Source organism: Danio rerio, chromosome 25 (assembly GCF_052040795.2).
Source record: "Danio rerio strain M-AB ecotype USA chromosome 25, GRCz13ab, whole genome shotgun sequence".
Taxonomy (NCBI): Eukaryota; Metazoa; Chordata; class Actinopteri; order Cypriniformes; family Danionidae; genus Danio; species Danio rerio.
In genome coordinates, this window is record NC_141045.1 from 4,482,501 (window position 1) to 4,505,000 (window position 22,500).

Genomic DNA, 22,500 nt, shown 5'->3' on the forward strand with positions numbered 1-22,500 from the left:
CAGGAGCCTGGAGATGTAAATATCTAATCGTCAGACGTCTTACCTCAACCTCCAGAAGGTGGGACAGCTGCTCGGCTTTGGTCTGACGGAGAGCATTGCCTGCATTCGTCACAAACACCACAGGAACCTTGTATTTCCCATCGCCATCCACCAGGTTCCTAAAACACTGTTTAGCAGCCGGGATTGGTGTCCGTCCTCGCACCAGCACTCCGTCAATGTCAAACAGAAGGCCAAACAAGTGGCGGTTCTGCTCATCCACATCCTCAAAACAAGAAGTTAGTATAAAAGATGTCAAAAGTGGCCAAACTTGCGTTTTTTGGAGATTTGAACCAAAAGCCTTCAAGATTTAAGCGATAAGTGCTGTGTGTCTGATTAATGTATAACATTTTCTTATAATTATTGATAACTATTATTTAAAATAGGATGTGATGGACCAATCTTGATGGGAATTCGAACCAACATCCTTCAAGTTGCTTACCATTAAGTTCTGTGTGTCTCGTTAATATGTACCATTTTCTTAGAATTATTGATAACCATTATATAAAAATAGTATGTAATTCACCAATCGTGGTGGGGAATCGGGGATTTGAACCAACAACCTTCAAGTTACTAAACATTAGGTGCTGTGTTTCTGATTAATGTATAATGTTTTCTTTAGACCAATCGTGGTGGGGATTTGAACCAACAAACTTAAAGTTGCTAAACATTAAGTGCTGTGTGTCAGAATAATGTAACATTTTCTTATAAATATTGATATCTAACATATAATAATATTACATTGTAATAAATAAACTTTGCTGGGGATTTGAACCTACAACTTTCAAGTTAAATGGTAAAGGCTGTGTGTCAGAATGATGTATAACATTTTCTTATAATTACTGATAGCTAATATAAAACAATAGTGTATATATATATATATATATATATATATATATATATATATATATATATATATATATATATATATATATATATATATAATAAGCAAATCTTGCTGGGGATTTGAACCAACAACCTTCACATTGCTAAAGGCTGTGAGTCAAAATAGTGTGTAACAGTTTTAAAAACGTTAATAACTATTATATAATAGTAATAGTAGTAGTTATAATAATAAAAATAGTATTTAAGATCAAAATGGTCATAGTTTTATTGGGGACTTGAACCAAAAACCTTCAAAGTGCTAAACGTAAAAGGCTGTGTCAGAATAATGCATTACATGATTTAAAAAAAAAAAAATTATAATATTATATGTAATAGTAAGCAATAGCAGAATTTTGTGTAGGTGGGGATTTGAACCAACAACCTGCTGGTTCTAATTTCTATAATAATTTATAACTGTAATATAATTTGTTCGTTCATTTTCTTTCAGCTTAGTGTCTTTATTCATCAGGGGTCACCACAGCAGAATGAACCGCCAACTTATCCAGCATATGTTTTTACACAGCGGATGGTCTTCCAGCTGTAACCCAGTACTGGGAAATACCCATGCACACTCACAAATTACGGTCAATTTAGTTCAACCAATTCACCTCTAGTGCATGTGTTTGGACTGTGGAGCACCCAGAGGAAACCCACACCAACATGGGGAGAACATGTAAACTCCACACAGAAATGCCAAGTGGCCCAGCCGGGACTCGAACCAGCAACCTTTTTGCTGTGAGGCGACAGTGCTAACCACTGAGCCACCGTGTTGCCAATGTTATATAACAGTAGTTATAATAGTGAAAATAGTAATCAATGTTAAAATCCTCAGATTTGTCCATGTGAGGCTTTGAACCAACAACCTTCAACTTGCTAAATGTTAACGTCTGAGTGTCCGAATATATACAACATGATTATATAGTAACAGTATGTGTAATTGTAAAACATAGATGGGCGGTGCGGTGGCGCAGTGGGTAGCGCTGTCGCCTCACAGCAAGAAGGTCACTGGTTCGAGTCTCGGCTGGGTCAGTTGGCATTTCTGTGTGGAGTTCCCTGATTAATAAAGGGACTAGCCGAAAAGTAAATGAATGAATGAGTAATAAAAGATAGAATCCTGAATGTTGAGGGGACTTGAACCAAGAACTTTAAAATGTCAGATGGAATTCAAACCCAAACTAAACCAGTATGCCACAGCACCCCCTAATGACTCCCGAACACCCAGACCGTGTTTCACATTTCCTGCAAAAGGAAACTGAAACCATTAGCACATCCCTTCACTGTTGCTGTGCTATTTAGGGGAAACATTTCACAGTAAAGAAATTCAGGTGAAAGTTCGTGTAGATCAACTGAAGCTTCATTCATGTGCTAAATGTTAAACACCGTGTGTTAGAATGACATTATAACAATATTTTACATCCATCACATGTATAACTCATGTAAATATACACTGTTTATAATGGACAGAAAATGCTGACTAGATAGGCAGCTCGCTACATGTTTGAAACACAACCAGATACCGACGCGAAACCCATAGCAACAAAACATCAACACAACCGTGTTTAGATAGTAACTCCACTCTTTTTGGTGTACTAGCTGACTCATGGTGGTTATTATTGATCGTTAAATTATGAATATCATTAATAATCCAGCGCGTGAACTCACTGTGCTGTAGCGGCGCTGCGTCTGCGCAGAAACAGCTGCATTAGTGACTTTCCTGCTGAATCTGACGCCTCTCCACCCGATTCCCAACATGTTCAAGCGGGAAAACATCTGTGCCATGCTTTCCTTCCAAATAAATGAAACACAAAACGGCGTTTCTACTTTGACCCGAGCATGACTCCTCCTGTCCCGCAAACCATTAGCTCACAGGCTATCAGCAGCTGCCAAACATGTTTTTCATGTCTCTAATGTCTCTTATCTAAATCAATCACTGTGTGTGTGTGTGTGTGTGCGTGTGTGTGTCAGCAGGTAAGAGCGCAGAAATGACAGGCGCCTGCTGGTGCTGGAGTGGAGTGTGACGCCAGTCTGCGCTGTTGTTGCGCAGACGACGCAGTCAGGATGCGCTTGATATAACAAAGCGACTTCCGGTTTGTAACCGGCGTGTTTTTTAAATGCGAGATGATCCAGCTGAACACAAACATAAAGTAATAACTACTGTGTGGACGTTTGAGAAACCGAGACAATATTAGTATTATACTGATTTAACAAGGTGCACATAAGGTAACGTTATATAATACAAGTAATGCTACTAGTTTGACAGCTAACACCGTTGTTGTCTTTTGTTTATTTTGTCAACAACAATTGTGCAGATCTGACAGGTTGATTAATAATTAAAGTGACAGTCTAGACACTTATTTCTACTTTTAAACAGTTTTTAACGCTTAAAATAGAACAAACCCGTTTATCTTTCCAACCGCAAAGCGTCAGTGTTTACTTGACAACCATAACGGCTCCTGTTTGTCTATGGGGGATTGTTTTTTAACTTAAGTTAGCTGAATGCTCATCACAATAACTCGTTTAATATGTCTTTCATATGTAATATTTTAATTGTAAACATTTTTTTTAATATTGAGTCATTTAATCTTTAATATTTTGCTTGTTTTAAGCAGTATACTCTGTGATAATGGATTCTCCTCCTACGAAAGACCATAAAAGGTACCTTCTTTTCTTATTATATACAAGCGTTTCTTTATTATTTGTGGTTATTTTTTATTACATTATTATAATATTTAATTTAATATTGTATTATTGTTATCATTGTTGTTATCATTGTTTTGTTTTTACACGAAGATACTTATTTTTTAGGACCATTAAGACTTATTTTCATAATTTCCACATCCTTACCCCTCACATTCTCATAGCCATAATAAGCTTTATTCTTCTTACATTTTCAAGTGTCTTAATAAATTATTAAATGCAGAAAGACTCAAATAACAGTGTTTTAAGATCATACATTTAAGATGTTTTCAACATTATGGTACTTACTCTATGAGTGGAAATAAAATATCCAAAATAATATAAATACACATTTTCCAAAAAGTAGTAATATATTAATTTTGTAAAAAAAAAATGTATTCTATTAATCAATTGTATGCATATAATGAAACCTAAACATTTATCATACAATATGTATTAGATAGCTTTTTATAGATCAAACATTGATTTTTTTATAGACATCTGAGAATGTTTTTTTTGCATTACATTTTAAAAAATGCCAAAAATAAATTAGCTCATTTATGACCTATAAAATAACATTTTATGTATTATAAATATAAATAAAGTGTAATTTTAGTGTCATTACCATGGTATGTATGTATGTATGTGTATATATATATATATATATATATATATATATATATATATATATATATATATATATATATATATATATATATATATATGTGTGTGTGAATAAATTTAAATAAATTTTAGTTTTATAGGTCATAAATTAGCTAACTTTTTATTTTTGCCATTTTGGCAATGACACAATAAATACAATTTTATCAGTCGGCTAATATTATGTTATTAGTGTTGTTATATTAATTACAAATAAAATAAAAGCAGTTATGACTCAAGAAAACCACTGAAGCACTGACATCTATGTGTGTATGTGTCTGTCTCTCTGTCTGTCTGTCTGTCTGTTTCTGTCAGTCCCTCTCCTGACTCCCCGCTGCCCTCCATCTCGGAGCGTCTGGCGTATCTCCGTCCGTCCCGTGAGCTGCTGGACTTCTACAGGCAGAAAGTGTCTCAATTTGATGGAGAACACGAGGAGCTGCTGCAGAAGCTGGAGGAGCACAGGAGCAGCACTGAGGAGCAGGTCAGACACTGACAGCAGACTTTACACCTGTGTTTACTGCGCTCCGTTTACTAGTGTTGAGAGTATCTATGTTTTGATATGTGCAGATTAGGGCTACACAATACTGGAAAAATATGCCATATTGTTGTTAAGTACAGCAATAGCGATTTCCCTAGTAAAATGCTTATTTGTTAGTAGCTGTTTTTATTTATTTATTTATTTATTTATTTATTTAATGATGTTAATATAAACAGGTAAAATATATTCTTCAGATCTAATTCAATATAAAATCTAAAAATCTGTGTCAAGCTGCAAACATTTAGTCTTTAAAGTACTATGAAGGATTAAAAACCTCAGCAGTTATTCTGACTCTATTGGCTGTTTTCCTCTCTCGTCTCGTCTCGTCTCCCGCCGTTGGTGTTTATTTTCAGCTCTGGGTTTAGCTTTGGGCTCATGTCAACTCCTTTCTTTGCAACTCCTGTCTTGTGGAAATGTTTATATGCGTTACTATGGAGACATGTTTATACGCAGATGTCACTTAATTTGGTCGGCGGGGAAATCCACGCTCCAATTTTATGTTGCGGTGGGCTTCAAAATCACTGGGATCGGATCCTATTTTTCATTCATTCATTTTCTTGTCGGCTTAGCCCCTTTATTAATCTGGGGTTGCCACAGCGGAATGAACCGCCAACTTATCCAGCAAGTTTTTACGCAACGGATGCCCTTCCAGCCACAACCCATCTCTGGGAAACATCCACACACATACACTGCGGACAATTTAGCCTACCCAATTCACCTGTACCGCATGTCTTTGGACTGTGGGGGAAACCGGAGCACCCAGAGAAAACCCAGGCGAATGCAGGGAGAACATGCAAACTCCACACAGAAACGCCAACTGACCCAGCTGAGGCTCGAATTAGCCACCTTCTTGCTGTCAGGTGACAGCACTACCTACTGTGCCACTGCGTTGCCGGATCCTATTTTAACATCATGAAATAAAAAAAGAGACTTATTGTGTTTCTGTCACTCCAATATGACTGGGGACACACTATACCTGCACACCGTTCTGTCTAAAAAGCTTCCGAAAGTAGATTTTGCATCAAAGGTGCCCTTTAAGGTGTTGTTTTGAAGCGGGTGATTCCAGTATTTTGACATCTCTATTGTTTTGTGCAGCACAAGTTGCAGTGGGAGATTCGCCAGCGTGAGGAGGAGATCGCGGAGCTCCAAAACGCTCTCAGCGACATGCAGATTTACCTGTTCCAGGAGAGGGAGCAGGCGCTCAGACTCTATGCAGAGAACGACCGGCTCAAGATCAGGTCAGATATAAATATATATTTATTTATTATATTTTCTTTCTTAAGAGGAAGACTTTTAGTTTCGCTGGAATAAAAAAAAATATGAAAAAAAATGTGGATGATTTTGTAGATATATGTGTAGAGATTATTTCATATATATACGGTTGAAGTCAGAATTATTAGCCCCCCCTTCGAATTTTTTCCTTTTTTAAATATTTCCCAAATTATATTTAACAAGCAAAGAGCAAGGAAATGTTCACAGTATGTCTGATAATATTTTTTCTTCTGGAGAAAGTCTTATTTGTTTTATTTCAGCTAGAATAAAAGCAGTTCTTAATTTTTTAAAACACATTTTAAGGTCAATATTTTTAGCCCCTTTAAGCTATATATTTTTTCAATATTCTATAGAACAAGCCATCATTATACAATAACTTGCCTAATTACCCTAACCTGCCTAGTTAACCTAATTAACCTAGTTAAGCCTTTAAATGTCACTTTAAGCTGTATAGAAGTGTCTTGAAGAATATCTAGTAAAATATTATTTACTGTCATCATGACAAAGATAAAATAAATCAGTTATTAGAGATGAGTTATTAAAACTATTATGATTAGAAATGTGTTGAAAAAAATCCGCTCTCTGTTAAACAGAAATTGGGGGAAAAAATAAACAGGGGGGCTAATAATTCAAAGGGGGTAATAATTAAACTGTATATAACTTCAACTGTACATAAACATATATATATATATATATATATATATATATATATATATATATATATATATATATATATATATATATATATATATATATATATATATAAACTATATCATCAAACATCACCACAGTGCATTACTCTTGCAGAGAGCTGGAGGACCGCAAGAAGATCCAGCATCTGTTAGCGCTGGTGGGACCAGATCCAGGAGAGATCACATACTTCCACCGCGAGCCTCCACACAAGGTTAAGAGATTTCTCATTTCCATATATTATGGCCATTAATAAAGTGTATATATGCTTAGTGTTTGTGTGTATGCACAGTTGAAAACAAATATATTAACCTTCCCTGGAAATGTTTATATTTTTCAAACATTTCACAAGTGATATTTTAATAGAGCATGGAATTTTTTCACAATATGTCCTATTAAAGTTTTCTTTCCTATTATTTTTTCTTTCTTAAGAGGAAGACTTTTAGTTTGGCTGGAATAAATGTATATAATAATATATAATATATATATATATATATATATATATATATATATATATATATACATACATATATTATATGTGTGTGTGTATGTGTGTATATATATATATATATTTATATATATATATATATATATTTATATATATATATATATATATATATATATATATATATATATATATATATATATATATATATATATATATGTGTGTGTATATACTAGTATATTTGTATATACTCTACTATCCGGGCTCCCAGCTAACTCTATCAAACCTCTTCAGCTGCTTCAGAACGCAGCAGCACGAGTGGTCTTTAATGAACCTAAAAGAGCACATGTCACTCCGCTGCTAATCCATTTGCACTGGCTGCCAGTTACTGCTTGCATCAAACTCAAAGCTCTGATGTTTGCTTACAAAGCGACTTCTGGCTTTGCTCCTTCTTATCTGCTCTCACTTCTGCAGATTTATAGGCCCTCCAGAAACTTGCATTCTGTGAATGAACGTCGCCTCGTGGTTCCTTCCCAAAGAGGGAAGAAAACACTTTCCCGAACTCTCGCATTCAATCTGCCCAGTTGGTGGAATGAACTCCCTAACTGCATCAGAACGGCAGAGTCACTCGCTGTCTTCAAGAAACCACTAAAAACTATTTAGTCTCCACTTTTCTTCCTAATCTGCAATTGCCTCTCTGACTCCACCACTAACTGCATTACAAAAAAAAAATTACTAATGTTTTGCTTCTTACACTTTACACACCTGAAACTTGCCTACAGCACTTATTCAATGTTGCTCTTATAGTTGTGTAAATTGCTTCCTTTTCCTCATTTGTAAGTCGCTTTGGATAAAAGCTTCTGCTAAATGACTAAATGTAAATATATATGTTGATTTTGTGGATTTATTTGTAGAGATTATTTTTATATCTTATTCATGTAAAAAAACTAAACGAAAAAAAGCACAAACCTATGCTAGATACAACAGTTTTTTTGCATTTGTATCTTGAATTTTAGGTTAATTCTAATAATAATAGTAATAGTAATAATGTACAAAAAATATTTCTCCACTTTTCGAGTGCCTTGGACTCATGACCTGAAGCACTTTTTGTTTGATTCTGGAATTATAATTATTATTTTAAACTTTCAGGCCGTATTCTTCTTTATATTATACATTTACAGTATTATCATAGGCAGTAAATATCTCGTACTCTAGTTTAGACTTTATTCAGTTTCTTTCTATCATAATGGTTTTTATTTAGGTCACAGTTCCTCAGAAGAAGATCCAGCCGAGATCACATGAGGAACTGAAGATGGTGAAACCCAGGCCTGTGTCTGCTAAAGGTTTGATTGAAATGATTTAATGTTTAGTTTCAAAAACTAAAGACTGACTAAATTGCAGTACTTACTTTTTATCCTTCATCTATTTTTGAGATGACCAGTCGTCTTGTCTGTGTAATAGAATAAACGCTTGAGTTCATATATAATGTGATGACAGGAAACAAGAAATCCTCCAAACATGGAGAAAACAGCACAGATGCAGAGCAGCAGAAGAGAGACAACCAGACATTACTGCTACAGGTGTGTGTGTTTTAGTGAATATAAACGAGTTTTAAACGTGTTTAAGGCCTCTTATCATGTATGAAAAAACACATGACTTTGATATATGAACAATTTAATCACATTGTTGGTTTTCTGTAAGTCGTGTCAAAGGGACAGTTCACCCAAAAATGAAAATTCTGCCGTTATTTACTCGTTTCAAGCTTGTTTGAGTTTCTTCTGTCAAACACAAATGAAGATATTCTGAAGAATGCTGGACAAAAGCAGCCATTGACTTGCATTGGATTTTTGTTCCTATTATTATTAAGTCAGTGGTTACAGGTTTCCAACATTCTTCAAAATATCTTCTATAGTTTTTTAGTAGAAAAAAGAAAGTCATAAATGTTTAAAACCACATGAATGATGAGTAAAAGTATTTTTTTTTTCTTTTGAACAAAGAAAGATATTCTGAAGAATGCTGGACAAAAAACAGCCATTGACTTTCAATGGATTTTTTAAATTTCTATTTTAAAAGTCAATGGTTACAGGTTTTCAACATTCTTCAAAATATCTTCTATTGTTTTTAATAGAAAAAAAGAAACTCATAAAGTATTAAACCACATGAATGATGAATAAATGTATTTCCCCCCCTTTTTTTTCACACCTAGTTATATTATTTTTAGATTTCTGTAAATGATGTTAAAGGGACAGTTTATCCAAAAATGAAAATCCTGTAATTATTTACTCGTCCTCCGTTTGGTTTAAACCTGTTTGAGTTTCTTTCTTCTGTTGAACACAAAGGAAGATATTCTGAAGAATGCTGGACAAAAAAACAGTCATTTACTTTAATTAGATTTTTGTTCCTATTATTATTAAGTCAATAGTTATAGTTTGCCAACATTCTTCAAAATATCTTCTTTTGTTTTTAATGGAAAAAAAGAAACTCATAAAGGTTTAAAACCATACAAATTATGAGAATGAATTTTTTCTAATTTTTTCACACTTAATTACTTTTTTTGGTTTTCTGTAAATCATGTTAAAGGGACAGTTCACCTAAACAATGAAAATTCTGTCATTATTTACTCGTATGATGTTGAACAGATTCAGGAAATTTTCACAGCATTTCCTATAATATTTTTTTCTTCTGGAGAAAGTCTTATTTGCTTTATTTCCACTAGAATAAAAGCAGCTTTTAATTCTTGTAAAACCATTTAAAGGTCAATATTATCAGCCCCCTTAAGCAATATTTGTTTCCGACTGTCTTCAGAACAAACCACTGTTATACAATGACTTGCCTAATTACCATAATTAAGTCTTTAAATGTCACTTTAAGCTGTATAGAAGTGTCTTGAAGAATTCTTTTAACATTCTTCAAAATATCTTCTTTTGTTTTTTAGTAGAAAAAAAAAGAAACTCAAAGGGTTAAATCCATACGAATGATGAGAAAATTTATTTTTCTAACTTTTTCACACTTAATTACTTTTTTTGGTGTACTGTAAATCAGGTTAAAGGGACAGTTCACCCAAAAAATGAAAATTCTGTCATTATTTACTCTGTTTCAAACCTGTTTGACTTTCTGTCTTCTGTTGAACACAAGTGGAGGTTATCTGAAGAATGCTGGACAAAAAACGTATTTTTAGTTCCTATTATGAAAGTCAGTGGTTACAGGTTTCCAACATTCTTCAAACTATCTTCTTTTGTTTTTAGTACTCATAAAGGTCTAAAACTACATGAATGATGAGTAAATGTATATATTTTTAAATTCACTGTCCTATTAAAAAGCATAACAGCCACTAAAGGATTCATTCTTATATACAAAAACAAATCTTGAGTCATTTTGATGTCTAAAACCTCCCTTTCCCCCCCGCACGTTTGCTGCTGTGGTGTGAGTGCAGGTGGAGGCTCTGCAGGCTCAGATGGAGGAACAGGCTCGTCTGGCTAAAGAGCAGGTGGAGGCGCTGATGGAGGAGCGACGCATTCACCTGGAGGAGAGACAGATTCAGCAGCAGAGAGACTCTGACAGAATCACAGCCCTCACAGACAAGTGTGTTCACCTCTACTGCTGCAGATGGAATCTCACTTAATTACTTTACCTTAACAATATGCACTGAATCACTCGAGTGTATCATTTCCAATATTTAAGTATCGACATGTCTCAAAGTATACAACAGTTTGGCAATACTAGTTCCACTAAACGCTCTTCTCTCTGTGGTTCAGACTGCAGCGCACACAGAGCCTGCTGATGGAGAGCACCAGAGACTTCCTGCAGCTGAAGTTTGAGAGTCGCGCGCAGGAGAAGAGCTGGATGATGGAGAAGGAGCGTCTGCTGCGGCGGCTGGACTGCAGCGAGGAGCGAGAGGAGAGAGCGCCGTCAGCAGAGCTCCAGATCATCCAGCAGAGTCCAGCAGACAGCGGAGCCACACACCGACAGCACATCAGGGTCAGACAGACTCATTAATGCGCTACACTCAAGCTGTTACAGAACACAAAGACCACAGCGTCAAATATAAAGGATATATACAGTCAAAGGGAGAATTATCCGCCCTCCTGTGAATTTCAGTCTTTAAATATTTCCCAAATGATGATGAACAGATTCAGGAAATTTTCACAACATTTCTTATAATATTTTTTCTTCTGGAGAAAGTCTTATTTGTTTTATTTCGGCTAGAATAAAAGCAGCTTTTAATTGTTTTAAAAGCATTTTAAGGTCAATATTATTAGCCCCCTTAAGCAATATTTGTTTCCGACTGTCTTCAGAACAAACCACTGTTATACAATGACTTGCCTAATTACCCTAGTTAAGCTTTTAAATGTCACTTTAAGCTGTATAGAAGTGTCTTGGAGAATATCTAGTCTAATATTATTTACTGTCATCATGACAAAGAGAAAATAAATCAGTTATTAGAGATGAGTTATTAAAACTATTATGATTAGAAATGTGCTGAACAAATCTGCTCTACGTTAAACAGAAATTGGGGAAAAAAATACAGGAGGGTGAATAATTCAAGAGGACCAATAATTCCACTTTATATGAGTCGTTATAATCACTCATTTATAATGTGTGAGGAAAAAAACTGGTTTTAAAAACATACATAGGTTAGGAATTAAACAAGTCGTCATTAAACTAAAAAAAAAGTGTATTAACTAAATTTTTTATTTTTATAAATCATTTTTATAAGGTTTCTATTTTTTTAAGAGTTTTTTTTACAAAGAAAAATATTATTTCCTAAAAATAAAAAGTTAATAGAGCGTTTAAGTAAAACAAATTTTAACTAGAAAGTTTGTTTGAAACCTTTAATAATTAAAATGCTATAATAATAATAATAATAATAAAATAATAATAATAATAATGATTCATTTTATTTGTAAATGGCGCCTTTCTGGACACCCAAGGTCGCCCTTACAAGAAGCATCAACCGCCATACCAGAACAAATTAAAACAATTAATAAAACGTTGCCGAAACTAAACTATTTTAAAATTCATGTAAAGAGGTACAAACACATCGTTAGTATAAAATAACATGGTGAAAGATAGTCAAAAGAAAGTCTGCTTAAAAAGTTGGGTCTTTAGACAAGATTTAAAGGTTTGAAGACTATCACTGCTCCTTAGGTCCAGGAGAAGCTATTATCAATTATTCATTGCATATTTTATTTGACATAATAATAATAATAATAATAATAATAACATTATTAGTTCCTGCAAATGGACTCCATGTGTGTGTGTAAATATATATAAAATAAACAAGTCTATAATCAGTTTGACTATTTTATTTATATTTTTTTAAGTTAAGAAATCAATAAACCTTTTTATTCTAAATTGTCAATATCTGCAAAATAACAACAAAAAAAACATTTGAAATCTAGAATCATTTTCATCAAATCTTTATTTTAATGAAATCAATATTATTGTAATACTCAAACCCATACCTAATAATTCTAGTGACTTTAGCTGCGGGAACGGTAGCATTATCAATAATTAAACTGCCATCATCAATTATTCCTTACATATTATATTTGACATATTTATTTTAAAATAGAGCAGCATAAACATCAGGCTAAATATCTCCTTTCCTTCTAATAAAATAAAAGCAGTATTTGTGAGATATACAAATAACTTAAGTTGCTATTTTCAAGACTTTCATTATTTTTTTGAGATTTTCTTTATTTATTTATTTAATTTTTTTCAAGAAAAGTTATTAAATCGTTCAACGTTTCTGAAAAGAATAAACAGTAAATGTCAATGTTTTTATTTGAAATCTAGAAGTGACTTCATTAAAGCTTTTTTATTTAATTTATAATAATATTAATATTAAAATTATACTAAAAGTTTTGTTCCATAACTTTACACATGTACAGAATCTCTGTGTATATATGAGATGTGTACAAATGTGCTTTTGTCCTTTATATTTCAGGCTTTGCAGGAGGAGCTGAAACAGGCTCACAAACTGGCCGATATGTACCGAGATCAGTGTGTGAGTCTGGAGACGGAGCTGTCCCAGATCAGAGAGGAGGGTGACGTGGGCCGAGAGATCTTTAAAGTAACTCCCTTTTCAGCCACCTATTATTTGAATTCATACTCAGTGGTTAGCACTGTCACCTCACAGCAAGTAGGTCGCTGGTTTAAGTTACAGCTAGGCCAGTTTCGGCATTTCGGTGTGCAGTTTGCATGTTCTCCCCGTGTTGGCGTGGGTTTTCTCCTGTTTCCTCCACAGTCCAAACACATGCGCTATAGGGGAATGGAAAAAACTAAATTGGCTGTAGTGTATAAGTGTAAATGAGTGTGTATGGGTGTTTCCCAGTACTGGGTTGCAGCTGGAAAGGCATCCACTGTGTAAAACATATGCTGGATAAGTTGGTGGTTCATTCCGCTGTGGTGACCACAGATGAATGAAAGGACTAAGCTGAAGGAAAATGAAGGAATGAAGTTATTGAAGTGTCTTTGATTGGGTTTTCAGGAGCGCTCGGATAAGATGGCCAAACGTCTTCAGCTCATGACTCGACGTTACGAAGCTCTGGAGAAACGACGAGTGATGGAGGTCGAGGGATTCAAGACCGATATCAGACTCCTGCGGCAGAAAGTCAAAGATGTGGAGAAAATTCTCTTCAAAGTCAGTCGAGTCTCCCTTTCGTCTCTTCTGAAGAAATATATTTATATTGACTCTGATAGGAACACTTCACTAGTTAACCGATTAACAGTTGACTTTTACCATTTTTTAATTCAATTTCCAGGTCTGGCGGGAGCACTTTTAGCTTAGCTTAGCATAGATTATTGAATCACATTAGACCATTAGCATCTCACTTAAAAAGGTTAAAATAGTTTTGTTTGTTTAACGCTTGACACTTCTGTAGTTACATTGTGTACTAAGACTGATGAAGGATGTAAAGATAATTTTTTTCTACGCTGATAGGCTAGGCTAGGATTAGCTTGTCTTAGCATAGATTATTGAATCAGATTAGACCATTAGCATCTCGCTTGAAAAATGTTAAAATAGTTGGTAACACTTTACAATAAGGTTCATCAGTTAATGCATTTACTAACATGAACTAATCATGAGCAACACTTGTACAGCATTTATTAATCATAACTGAACATTTACTAATGCATTATTAACATCCAAATCCATGCTTGTTAACATTACTTAATCCACCATGAGTTAACATGCACTAACAATGAACTACTGTATTTTCATGAACTAACGTTAACTCGCATGAACAAATACAGTAGTAAATGTGTTGTTCATGTTAGTAAATGCATTAATTAACATTAACTAATGAACCTTATTTTTAACCTTAGTTTTGTTGTTTTAAAGTTTGACGCTTCTGTAGTTACATTGTGTACTAAGACTGATGAAGGATGAAAAGTTGTTTTTTTTCTACGCTGCTAGGCTATGTTTAACTTTGCTTAGCATAGATTATGAATCGGATTAGACCATTAGCATCTTGCTTAAAAAAGTTAAAATAGTTTTGTTTGTTTAAAGTTTGACGCTTCTGTAGTTAAGTTGTGTACTAAGACTAATGGAGGATAAAGATTTTTTTTTCCTCCGGCTGATAGGCTTGGTTTAGCTTAGCACAGATTATTGAATCAGATTAGACCGTTAGCATCTCGCTTTAAAAATGTTAAAATAGTTTTGTTCGTGTAAAGCTTGATGCTTCTGTAGTTACATTGTGTACTAAGACTGATGAAGGATGTTAAGATTTTTCTATGCTGATAGGCTAGGCTAGGATTAGCTTAGTCTAGCAAAGATCATTGAATCAGATTAGACCATTAGCATCTCGCTTGAAAAATGTTAAAATAGTTTTGTTCATTTAAAGTTTGACGCTTCTGTAGTTACATTGTGTACTAAAACTGATGGAGGATGAAAATATGCTATTTTTCTACACTGATAGGCTAGGCTAGGTTTAGCTTAGCATAATCATTGACTTGGATTAGGTCATTACCATCTCACTTGAAAAAATGTTAAAATAGTTTTGTTCTTTTAAAGTTTGACGCTTTGGTACATTGTGTACTGATGAAGGATGAAAAGATGTTATTTTTCTACGCTGATAGGCTAGGCAAGGTTTAGCCTAGCATAGACCATTAAATTGGATTAGACCATTAGCATCTAGCTCAAAAAAGTGCATAATTATCAGGTGCTGTGCATTATCGTCACTCCTACTGCCGCCATGAAAAATTCAGCAGCAAATTCTCTTGATCATTACGCTGGAATGAGAGTATAGTGCCTAGCCTATAACTATACTCTCATTCCTGTCTAATAGTCAAGGGAATTTGCTGCTCAATTATCCATGGCTGCAGTAGGAGCAATATTAATACGTAGTGTCTGATAATAGTGCATTTTGTTTTGAGTGAGATGCTAACGGTCTAATACAATTCAATGATTTATGCTAAGCTAAGCTAATAGTGCTCTCGACAGTCCAGAGATTGACCGAATGGATTCAGAAATGGTAAAACTCAACTGCTTAACTCCAGAAAATGAACCCGTTTCCAAAAAAGAGGACTGTTCCTTTAAAAAGCATTTAAAAATGGCATGCCAGTATGTTTTTATTTCTGCTAAATCCTCTGCTGTCATTATAAACAATAACTGTTTATATATAGTTTAATCATAAATGTGTACTAATGTTGACAAGAGATACAAATATTTGAAAGCACCAAAACAAACATGCTGTAACCCCACAGGACTGCAACCTTTATGTATATCTCCGCTATTGTATTTAGACACGCCCCCTTAATTTAATGCTGATTGGCTCTGCGGTTTGGACATCGTCAAACATCATGGTCAAAAGTGTCTTTCAAAAATCACCTTTAATAACCTGATGCTGATTTTGCTGGCTGTGTTTCTCCAGCTGACGCTCGGTGGGAGCCCAAAGCAAGACCTGGCCATCCTCCGTGAGGTTCGACAGACCAACAGACGCACAGAGAAGGTTCAGGATCAGCTGAAGAACCTGAAGACCAAAATCTGCAAACTGGAGAACGAGCTGCAGTTCTGCTGAGGAGTCATCATGTAGAAAACATTCAATGTGGACGAGAATCTCCACCCATTTCTGTGTTTTATGGTTGATCTATGAAGAACTTTTCACACAATGAAGGAATGAATGGATGAGTGCATGAAGCCGGACGTCACACAGCTGTTTATTTGTGCCATTGCTATTTTTGATAAATAAAGCTTGATTTTTATTACTTTTTTGCATTAGCAAAATGTGTTATTTTTGAGGCCAAACTTTTCAGGACAAAACAATAATGATATAGCTCAAGATTTATATTTCTGAAAACAGAATCAGATGAGGCGAGGCAGTGGCGCAGTAGGTGGTGCTGTCGCCTCACAGCAAGAAGGTTGCTGGTTTGAGCCTCGGCTTAGTTGGTGTTTGTGTGTGGAGTTTGCATGTTCTCCCTGCATTCGCATGGGTTTCCTCCGGGTGCTCCGGTTTCCCCCACAGTCCAAAGACATGCGGTACAGGGGAATTGGGTAGGCTAAATTGTCCGTAGTGTATGTGTGTGTGTGGATGTTTCCCAGATATGGGTTGCAGCTGGAAGGGCATCCGCTGCGTAAAAACTTGCTGGATAAGTTGGTGGTTCATTCCGCTGTGGCGACCACGGATTAATAAAGGGACTAAGCCGACAAGACAATGAATAAATCAGGTGAAAAGTCAAAACCTCAAACTTCCCAGCAAAATAATACAATTAGATGTAGTTTTGTTTGTATTGTACTGAATGTGTTTGTTGTTCCCGTAACAAATGTGGAAGTGCCGTTTTAAAGCATATTGGAGATTCTGTAGATATCTTCACTTCCCATTCATTATTCACGGCTAGAACTTTAAGGTTAGCTGAAATCTACCTTCATGCTACACTACTGTTCTTTACTTTCGATCACTGTTTTCCAGAAAATAAAGTTTTTTCTGAAATGAAAATGAACAAAAAATAAATAAAAATATGCACCGCACAATATAGGCACAACTCAAATTCTGAACAAAGATTACATCATATCTGGAAAAAAAAAGGTGTTTTAAATTTCCATAATCTGATCTGCATGCAAGGCCAAAAATGTACATTTATTGTCTTATATGCATTTATTGTTACCTAATAAAGCGGTTAAAAAGCAAGGCATGCAGGGCGATTTGTTTGAACAACAAATCATTTAAACAACGAATCATTTATGTAAATGCACGGTTAGAGCTGTTACACGCTGCATAGAAGCTCATTTTTAAAAACCCATAATAGGGGCTCTTTAACATCTGCTTCCATCCAACACTGCGCAGTTTATCTTCTATTGTGAGAACAGAAGAAGCTCAACAGGTTTGGATCAGTAAATGATGACAGAATGTTTATTTATTTGGGGTGAACTGTACTTTTAACAATCAAGCACATTTCCCCTCTGACTCTCCATAACATCACCACCACAGAAAAACAATGGGATGATGTGAGAGGATAAGAACAGGAACATTATTAAATAATAAAACAAACCCCCTTCGTGTGTGTGTGTGGACAGTATGATTTTCATCAATGCACACAGATAGCAGATGCTTGGAGGATATGCGGCATAAACAGAAACAGACCGTGTGCATATATACACTTTGCACACACTTTGCTTTGCAGCTTTGCATGTCCGTTAACACACAAATATGAACTTCCTCCGCCAGACCACGATTGTGTCAGAAGTTGGCTTCCTCACCAGTGTCTAACCAAACCTCACTGTTCAGATCATCATGGAGTACCAGAACATCTCCAACATGTCTTCATCTGCGGGTCCCTCAGTGGATCTGCTGGTGTCCAGCGCTGTCCTGGGGCTGTGTTTTGTCCTCGGCGTCCCGGGTAATATAGCAGTGCTGGTCCTGCTTGGCCAATATCTGAAGGACAGAAGCTTTACTCCGAAGCTGATGTTCAGTCTGGCGGTGTCGGATCTGATGAGTCTGCTGTTCATGCCGGTGTGGATCTACGCTCTCCTCAATGGATGGGTGTTCGGTCAGGCTCTGTGTAAGCTCTTCTCCTATATAGTGTACTGGAGTCTGTACTGCAGTGTGCTGAGCGTCTGCTTGCTGAGCGTGCAGAGATACCTGCAGGTGCTTCATCCACAGATATGGGCCACGCTTGGAGAGAAGAACCAAAGCGGGATGATTTCTGCCATATGGACTTTAAGCGCAGCTTTGGGTTCCTACGCTCTTTACTACCGAAACGTCAAGCTGATGAAGAATGGGCTTCTGTACTGTTATCAGGATTATGGAGATGATCTTGAAAAAACTGTGGTGTTGTCTGTGGAAACTGTACTGATGTTCATCGTGCCTCTTCTCAGCCTGTTGTGCTTCTACTTTGGGCTCCACCGGCGGGTCAGTCAGTCGGTCTCCTTCAGCAGTCACAGACTGACCACACTGGCCATCAGGATCGTAGTGACCTTCTTCATATTCGGGATTCCCTGTATGATCAACAACATTGTGGCAATAGCAATGCCCTGGAAATCAGAAGTCAACTACAACGCAACTGGAGCTCTTTTCTTCATCAATAACAGCATAAACCCAATTCTTTACACTTTTTCTGCTCGGACTCTGCTAAGGAGAGGAGCACAGCAGTCAGATCAGACACAAGACGATCAAATTTAAACTTTATCCCACTGACAGTCCACAATTCCTCAATTAACTTTAACTCTGGTAAGTGGAAATTGCTTTCATAACCGGACAATTTTTGGTGAAATTATCGAGCCGACTGACATTATAAGACCCAATATCTGGAATGATGTCTCAAAGCGATGACCACAAACCCTGCAATTTGAAGATAAAATTGCTGCATGACTCCAAATACATTTATTACAATCCACAAATGAATGCAAAGCAATCAAGCAAAAAAAAAAAAAAGATCCACAAATAAATCTTTGGAGATTCACAAACTTATAATTAAGTGACTAAAAAATAAAGACAGCACCTGTAAATAAACAAGCTGCATTTATTTGTGATTTTTGAGACATTTCAAGCCACAAATGGATGAATTTTACCGATTATATACCAATAGTAGAACATTCCCGACCATGTTTTTGCAAGGACATCACTTTTTGAATTATGTAAATATGTGAATTTTTAATATTGTAAGCGTGTAATATTGTATTTGTATAGTTCTACAATAAGTGTGTCATTAGAAGCTCAAAATAATAATAATAATAATAATTCATTTTATTTGTAAACGGCGCCCTTCAAGACACCCAAGGTCGCCTTAAAACAAGTATCAACAGCCATGCTAAAACAAATTAAATATTACTAAAACAATTATTGACCATGCAGGTTAAAACACAATAACGAATATAAAAGAACATAATAAAAAGCATGATGAAAAATAGTTAAAGAAAAGCCTGCTTAAAAAGATGGGTCTTTAGACGGGATTTCAAAGTGTGAAGACTATCACTGCTCCTTAGATCTCTCCTTGGAGCCGAGGAGCCATAGAGCTAGAGGATCTGTCTCCCATTGTACTCGAGTGCGAGGTGGTAACAGGGTGGAGCTGTTGGCTGATCTAAGAGTACGAGAAGGGGTGTAGATATGAAGAAGTTCGGTAAGATATTGAGGCGCAAGATTATGAAGTGCCTTGAAAGCTAGAAGTAATATTTTAAAATCAATACGATACTTTATTGGACGCCAGTGGAGCTGATAGAGGAGTGGTGTGACGTGCTCGTGAGATGGGGTCCTAGTGATGACACGAGCTGCATGGTTCTGAACCAGTTGGAATTTACAGAGAAGTTTGGAAGGAAGTCCAGAAAGACGTGCATTATAGTAGTCAAGACGAGAAGTAAATAATGCGTGGACAACAATTGGTGTGGAAAAAAAGGTGTGATTAACTCGGATTAAAAATATTATCAAGGACAATTGTTCGTGCATGTGATAGTGTAATTTGTTTCAATTAAAAATATTTTCAGCCATTTTATTATATCCCTATCCGCTTGTTAAGTGGTGACGTGTTTGTGATGTATGTAATACTATTTCCGGGTCCAAGCCGCCACTCATTTGAGTGGAGAAATCATTCGTTTATGATCACTTTTATTCCTATCACACATTAAAGTTAATTTTACATAAACTCATAGTGTACACAACAATCTTTGGATTTGCTGCATAACAAATACCAAAATTTTAACAATTTATAAAACAATGAATTACTTTCTGGCCATCGGATATTAGGCATGGACATATATATATATATATTGCGATCGTGACTTTTGAAAGTATTAAATCGCTTTGTAAACGTTTATTATTACCATTTCATGAGTCTCCCTATTCAGTTGAATAGAGCGCTTGGACCCGGAAGCCGCTCCGCGTGACGTCACACTTAACAAGCGGATAGTACATATACAACCCCAAATCAGAAAAAGCTGGGACAGGATGGAAACAAATAAAAAATCAAGTAGTGATTTCAAGTTTACTTTGAGTTGTATTTCAGTGCAGACAACATGAAATATTTCATGTTTTGTCTGATCATCTTCATTTCATCTGTTAATATACATCCTTTCCAGTCATTCAGACCTGCAACACATCCCAAAAGAGTTGGGACAGGAGCAGTTTAGGGCTGCTAATCAGGTAAATTGCTTTAATGATGGGATTTGAAACAGATGATGTCAACAGGTGATTGTAATTAGGATTTAGTATAAAAGCAGCATCCAAGACAGGTCTAGTCCTTTAGGAGCAAAGATGGGCAGAGGATCGCCAGTTAGCCAACAAATACATGAGAAATGATTGAAATGTTTAAATACAATTTACCTCATAGAACGAGAGGAAGACATTTGGATATTGCAGCTTGAACAGTGCAGAACATCATTAAAAGATTCAAGAATCTGGAGGAATTTCAGTGTGTAAAAGACAAGAGGGCAAGCTTAAGCTGAACAACTGTGATCCGCGATCCCTCAGGCGGCACTGCATCAAGAATCCTCATTCATCTAAAAGCCAAATCATCACTACTTTGGAAAACCTTCGTACAACCAACTTAATTACAACACTTGTTTGTTTTTCAAATAAAATTCAAAAAAAAAAAAAATGATGAACACATTAAATAATGCTTGTTGTAGGGCTGGGCGATAATATCAGCATCGAAGTTTGGTATGTAGTTGCGAATAGTTTTATCAAAATGTGGAGGCTGGGTGAAGGAATGCCAACAAGCTTAGGGTGCAAGTTTGTCATTTCCAATGGAGGCGTGCGACTTGCATGACACGCACATGGTGTGCAAGCGGCGCACACGTAACGTGCTCGCATTTTCCAGGCACACCTAGTTAAAAAAAAAAAAAAAAAAACATCTGAGCTTTTCAGAATGCCCTGAGCACACCGCGATTCATGCAAGTAGAACTAACCAATCTGCTACACACTTTGTTTGGTATTAACACATTTCAGTAATAGCGGCAGACTAATTACCTCAGACAAACACGGCGCACTCAAACACTGCAGCGCTTTATACTTTTCTCTTTAAATTTGTATAAGAGCTGCAGCAATTTGTCCGTTTGTCATCCTCTGAGAAAACGCTTGATGGTTGCGTATAGTTACGAGAGATGCCAGTGGAGTGCAAGCACAAAGCGCATAGAAAATGGTCAAGAAATCCACACGGTCGAGCTTATCACTTCAGGTCAGAATAACAACACATGCGAAAATGAGCGCCGAATGGCAGCAGTGAGGAGATAAATAAAAAAAGATGCAAAGATGTCGCCAGAGTGGCTTTTTGGTTTCTTTTCTTGTGCATCCAGCCACTAGCGCCCCATCTCAAAGATTTTTTTTTTAGCATATTGGGTAATAAAGTCATTCAGCTTCACAATTTGTAATGTTGCAGAGTGTGTATTTGAATAATGATGGTTGGTTCCTCTACTTCAGGGGTCTCAAACTCGCGGCCCGCGGGCCATTTGCGGCCCTCAGTGCAATATTTTGTGGCCCGCGCCGACCACTGTACACTGACAGAATCAGCGGAGCGGGGAGAGAGAGCGCTCCCCGCTCCGCTGATTCTATCCGTTCACAGCGGTCACTGGCATTCCCCGCCCGCCGTGTAAACCAAGGGGCGGGGACGCCGGTGACGTCACCACGCCCCCCGCCCCTTGGTTAGACGCCGTGACGGGCGAGAAGCGTTAGGAGGGAACTCGCGCCGGCCAGAACCAAGGTAAGCTGTTCCCGCCCCTGCCTGCCACTTAGCTACCTATCTGCAGCCTGCCACCTACCTAGCTACAGCCTGCATCTTATATATATTATAGGTAGATACAGACTGGCACAGATTGATGTGACTGGAGTGGGGTGGGGGTGTTTTATTTATACATATATACGCCTTT

At 36.3% G+C, this 22,500-nt stretch overlaps 3 protein-coding genes across 7 annotated transcripts in view; 2 read left to right on the forward strand and 1 right to left on the reverse strand.

Moving 5' to 3' along the window:
- The window catches only part of hdhd5 (haloacid dehalogenase like hydrolase domain containing 5), a 16,931-nt gene extending 13,969 nt beyond the window's left edge, over nt 1-2,962 (reverse strand). Inside the window, exons 1-2 of one of the 2 annotated variants that reach the window (XR_015525500.2) lie at nt 2,584-2,943; nt 44-262 (exon numbers count right to left, since the gene is read on the reverse strand). Coding sequence is in view for 1 of the 2 variants with exons in the window: in NM_001328522.2 (NP_001315451.2) it covers nt 44-262; nt 2,584-2,700 (336 nt within the window). In the remaining variant the exon portion in view is untranslated. 2 annotated transcript variants of the gene reach the window in all.
- Nucleotides 2,963-3,018: 56 nt separating this feature from the next.
- ccdc77 (coiled-coil domain containing 77) lies at nt 3,019-16,428 on the forward strand. 4 transcript variants are annotated; one of them, NM_001025478.2, is given in 12 exon segments: nt 3,019-3,065; nt 3,528-3,576; nt 4,573-4,738; nt 5,891-6,033; nt 6,875-6,971; nt 8,464-8,545; nt 8,700-8,782; nt 10,636-10,784; nt 10,958-11,180; nt 13,153-13,278; nt 13,696-13,848; nt 16,082-16,428. In NM_001025478.2, coding segments are annotated over 11 exon segments (1,401 nt in total). In that variant the 5' UTR covers nt 3,019-3,065; nt 3,528-3,544; the 3' UTR covers nt 16,229-16,428.
- A 1,429-nt stretch (nt 16,429-17,857) lies between these two features.
- zgc:194202 lies at nt 17,858-18,901 on the forward strand. The gene has a single exon (NM_001128814.1). It carries the CDS (start codon nt 17,939-17,941, stop codon nt 18,824-18,826), a length of 888 nt encoding a protein of 295 aa, NP_001122286.1. The 5' UTR covers nt 17,858-17,938; the 3' UTR covers nt 18,827-18,901.
- Nucleotides 18,902-22,500: the final 3,599 nt, after the last annotated feature.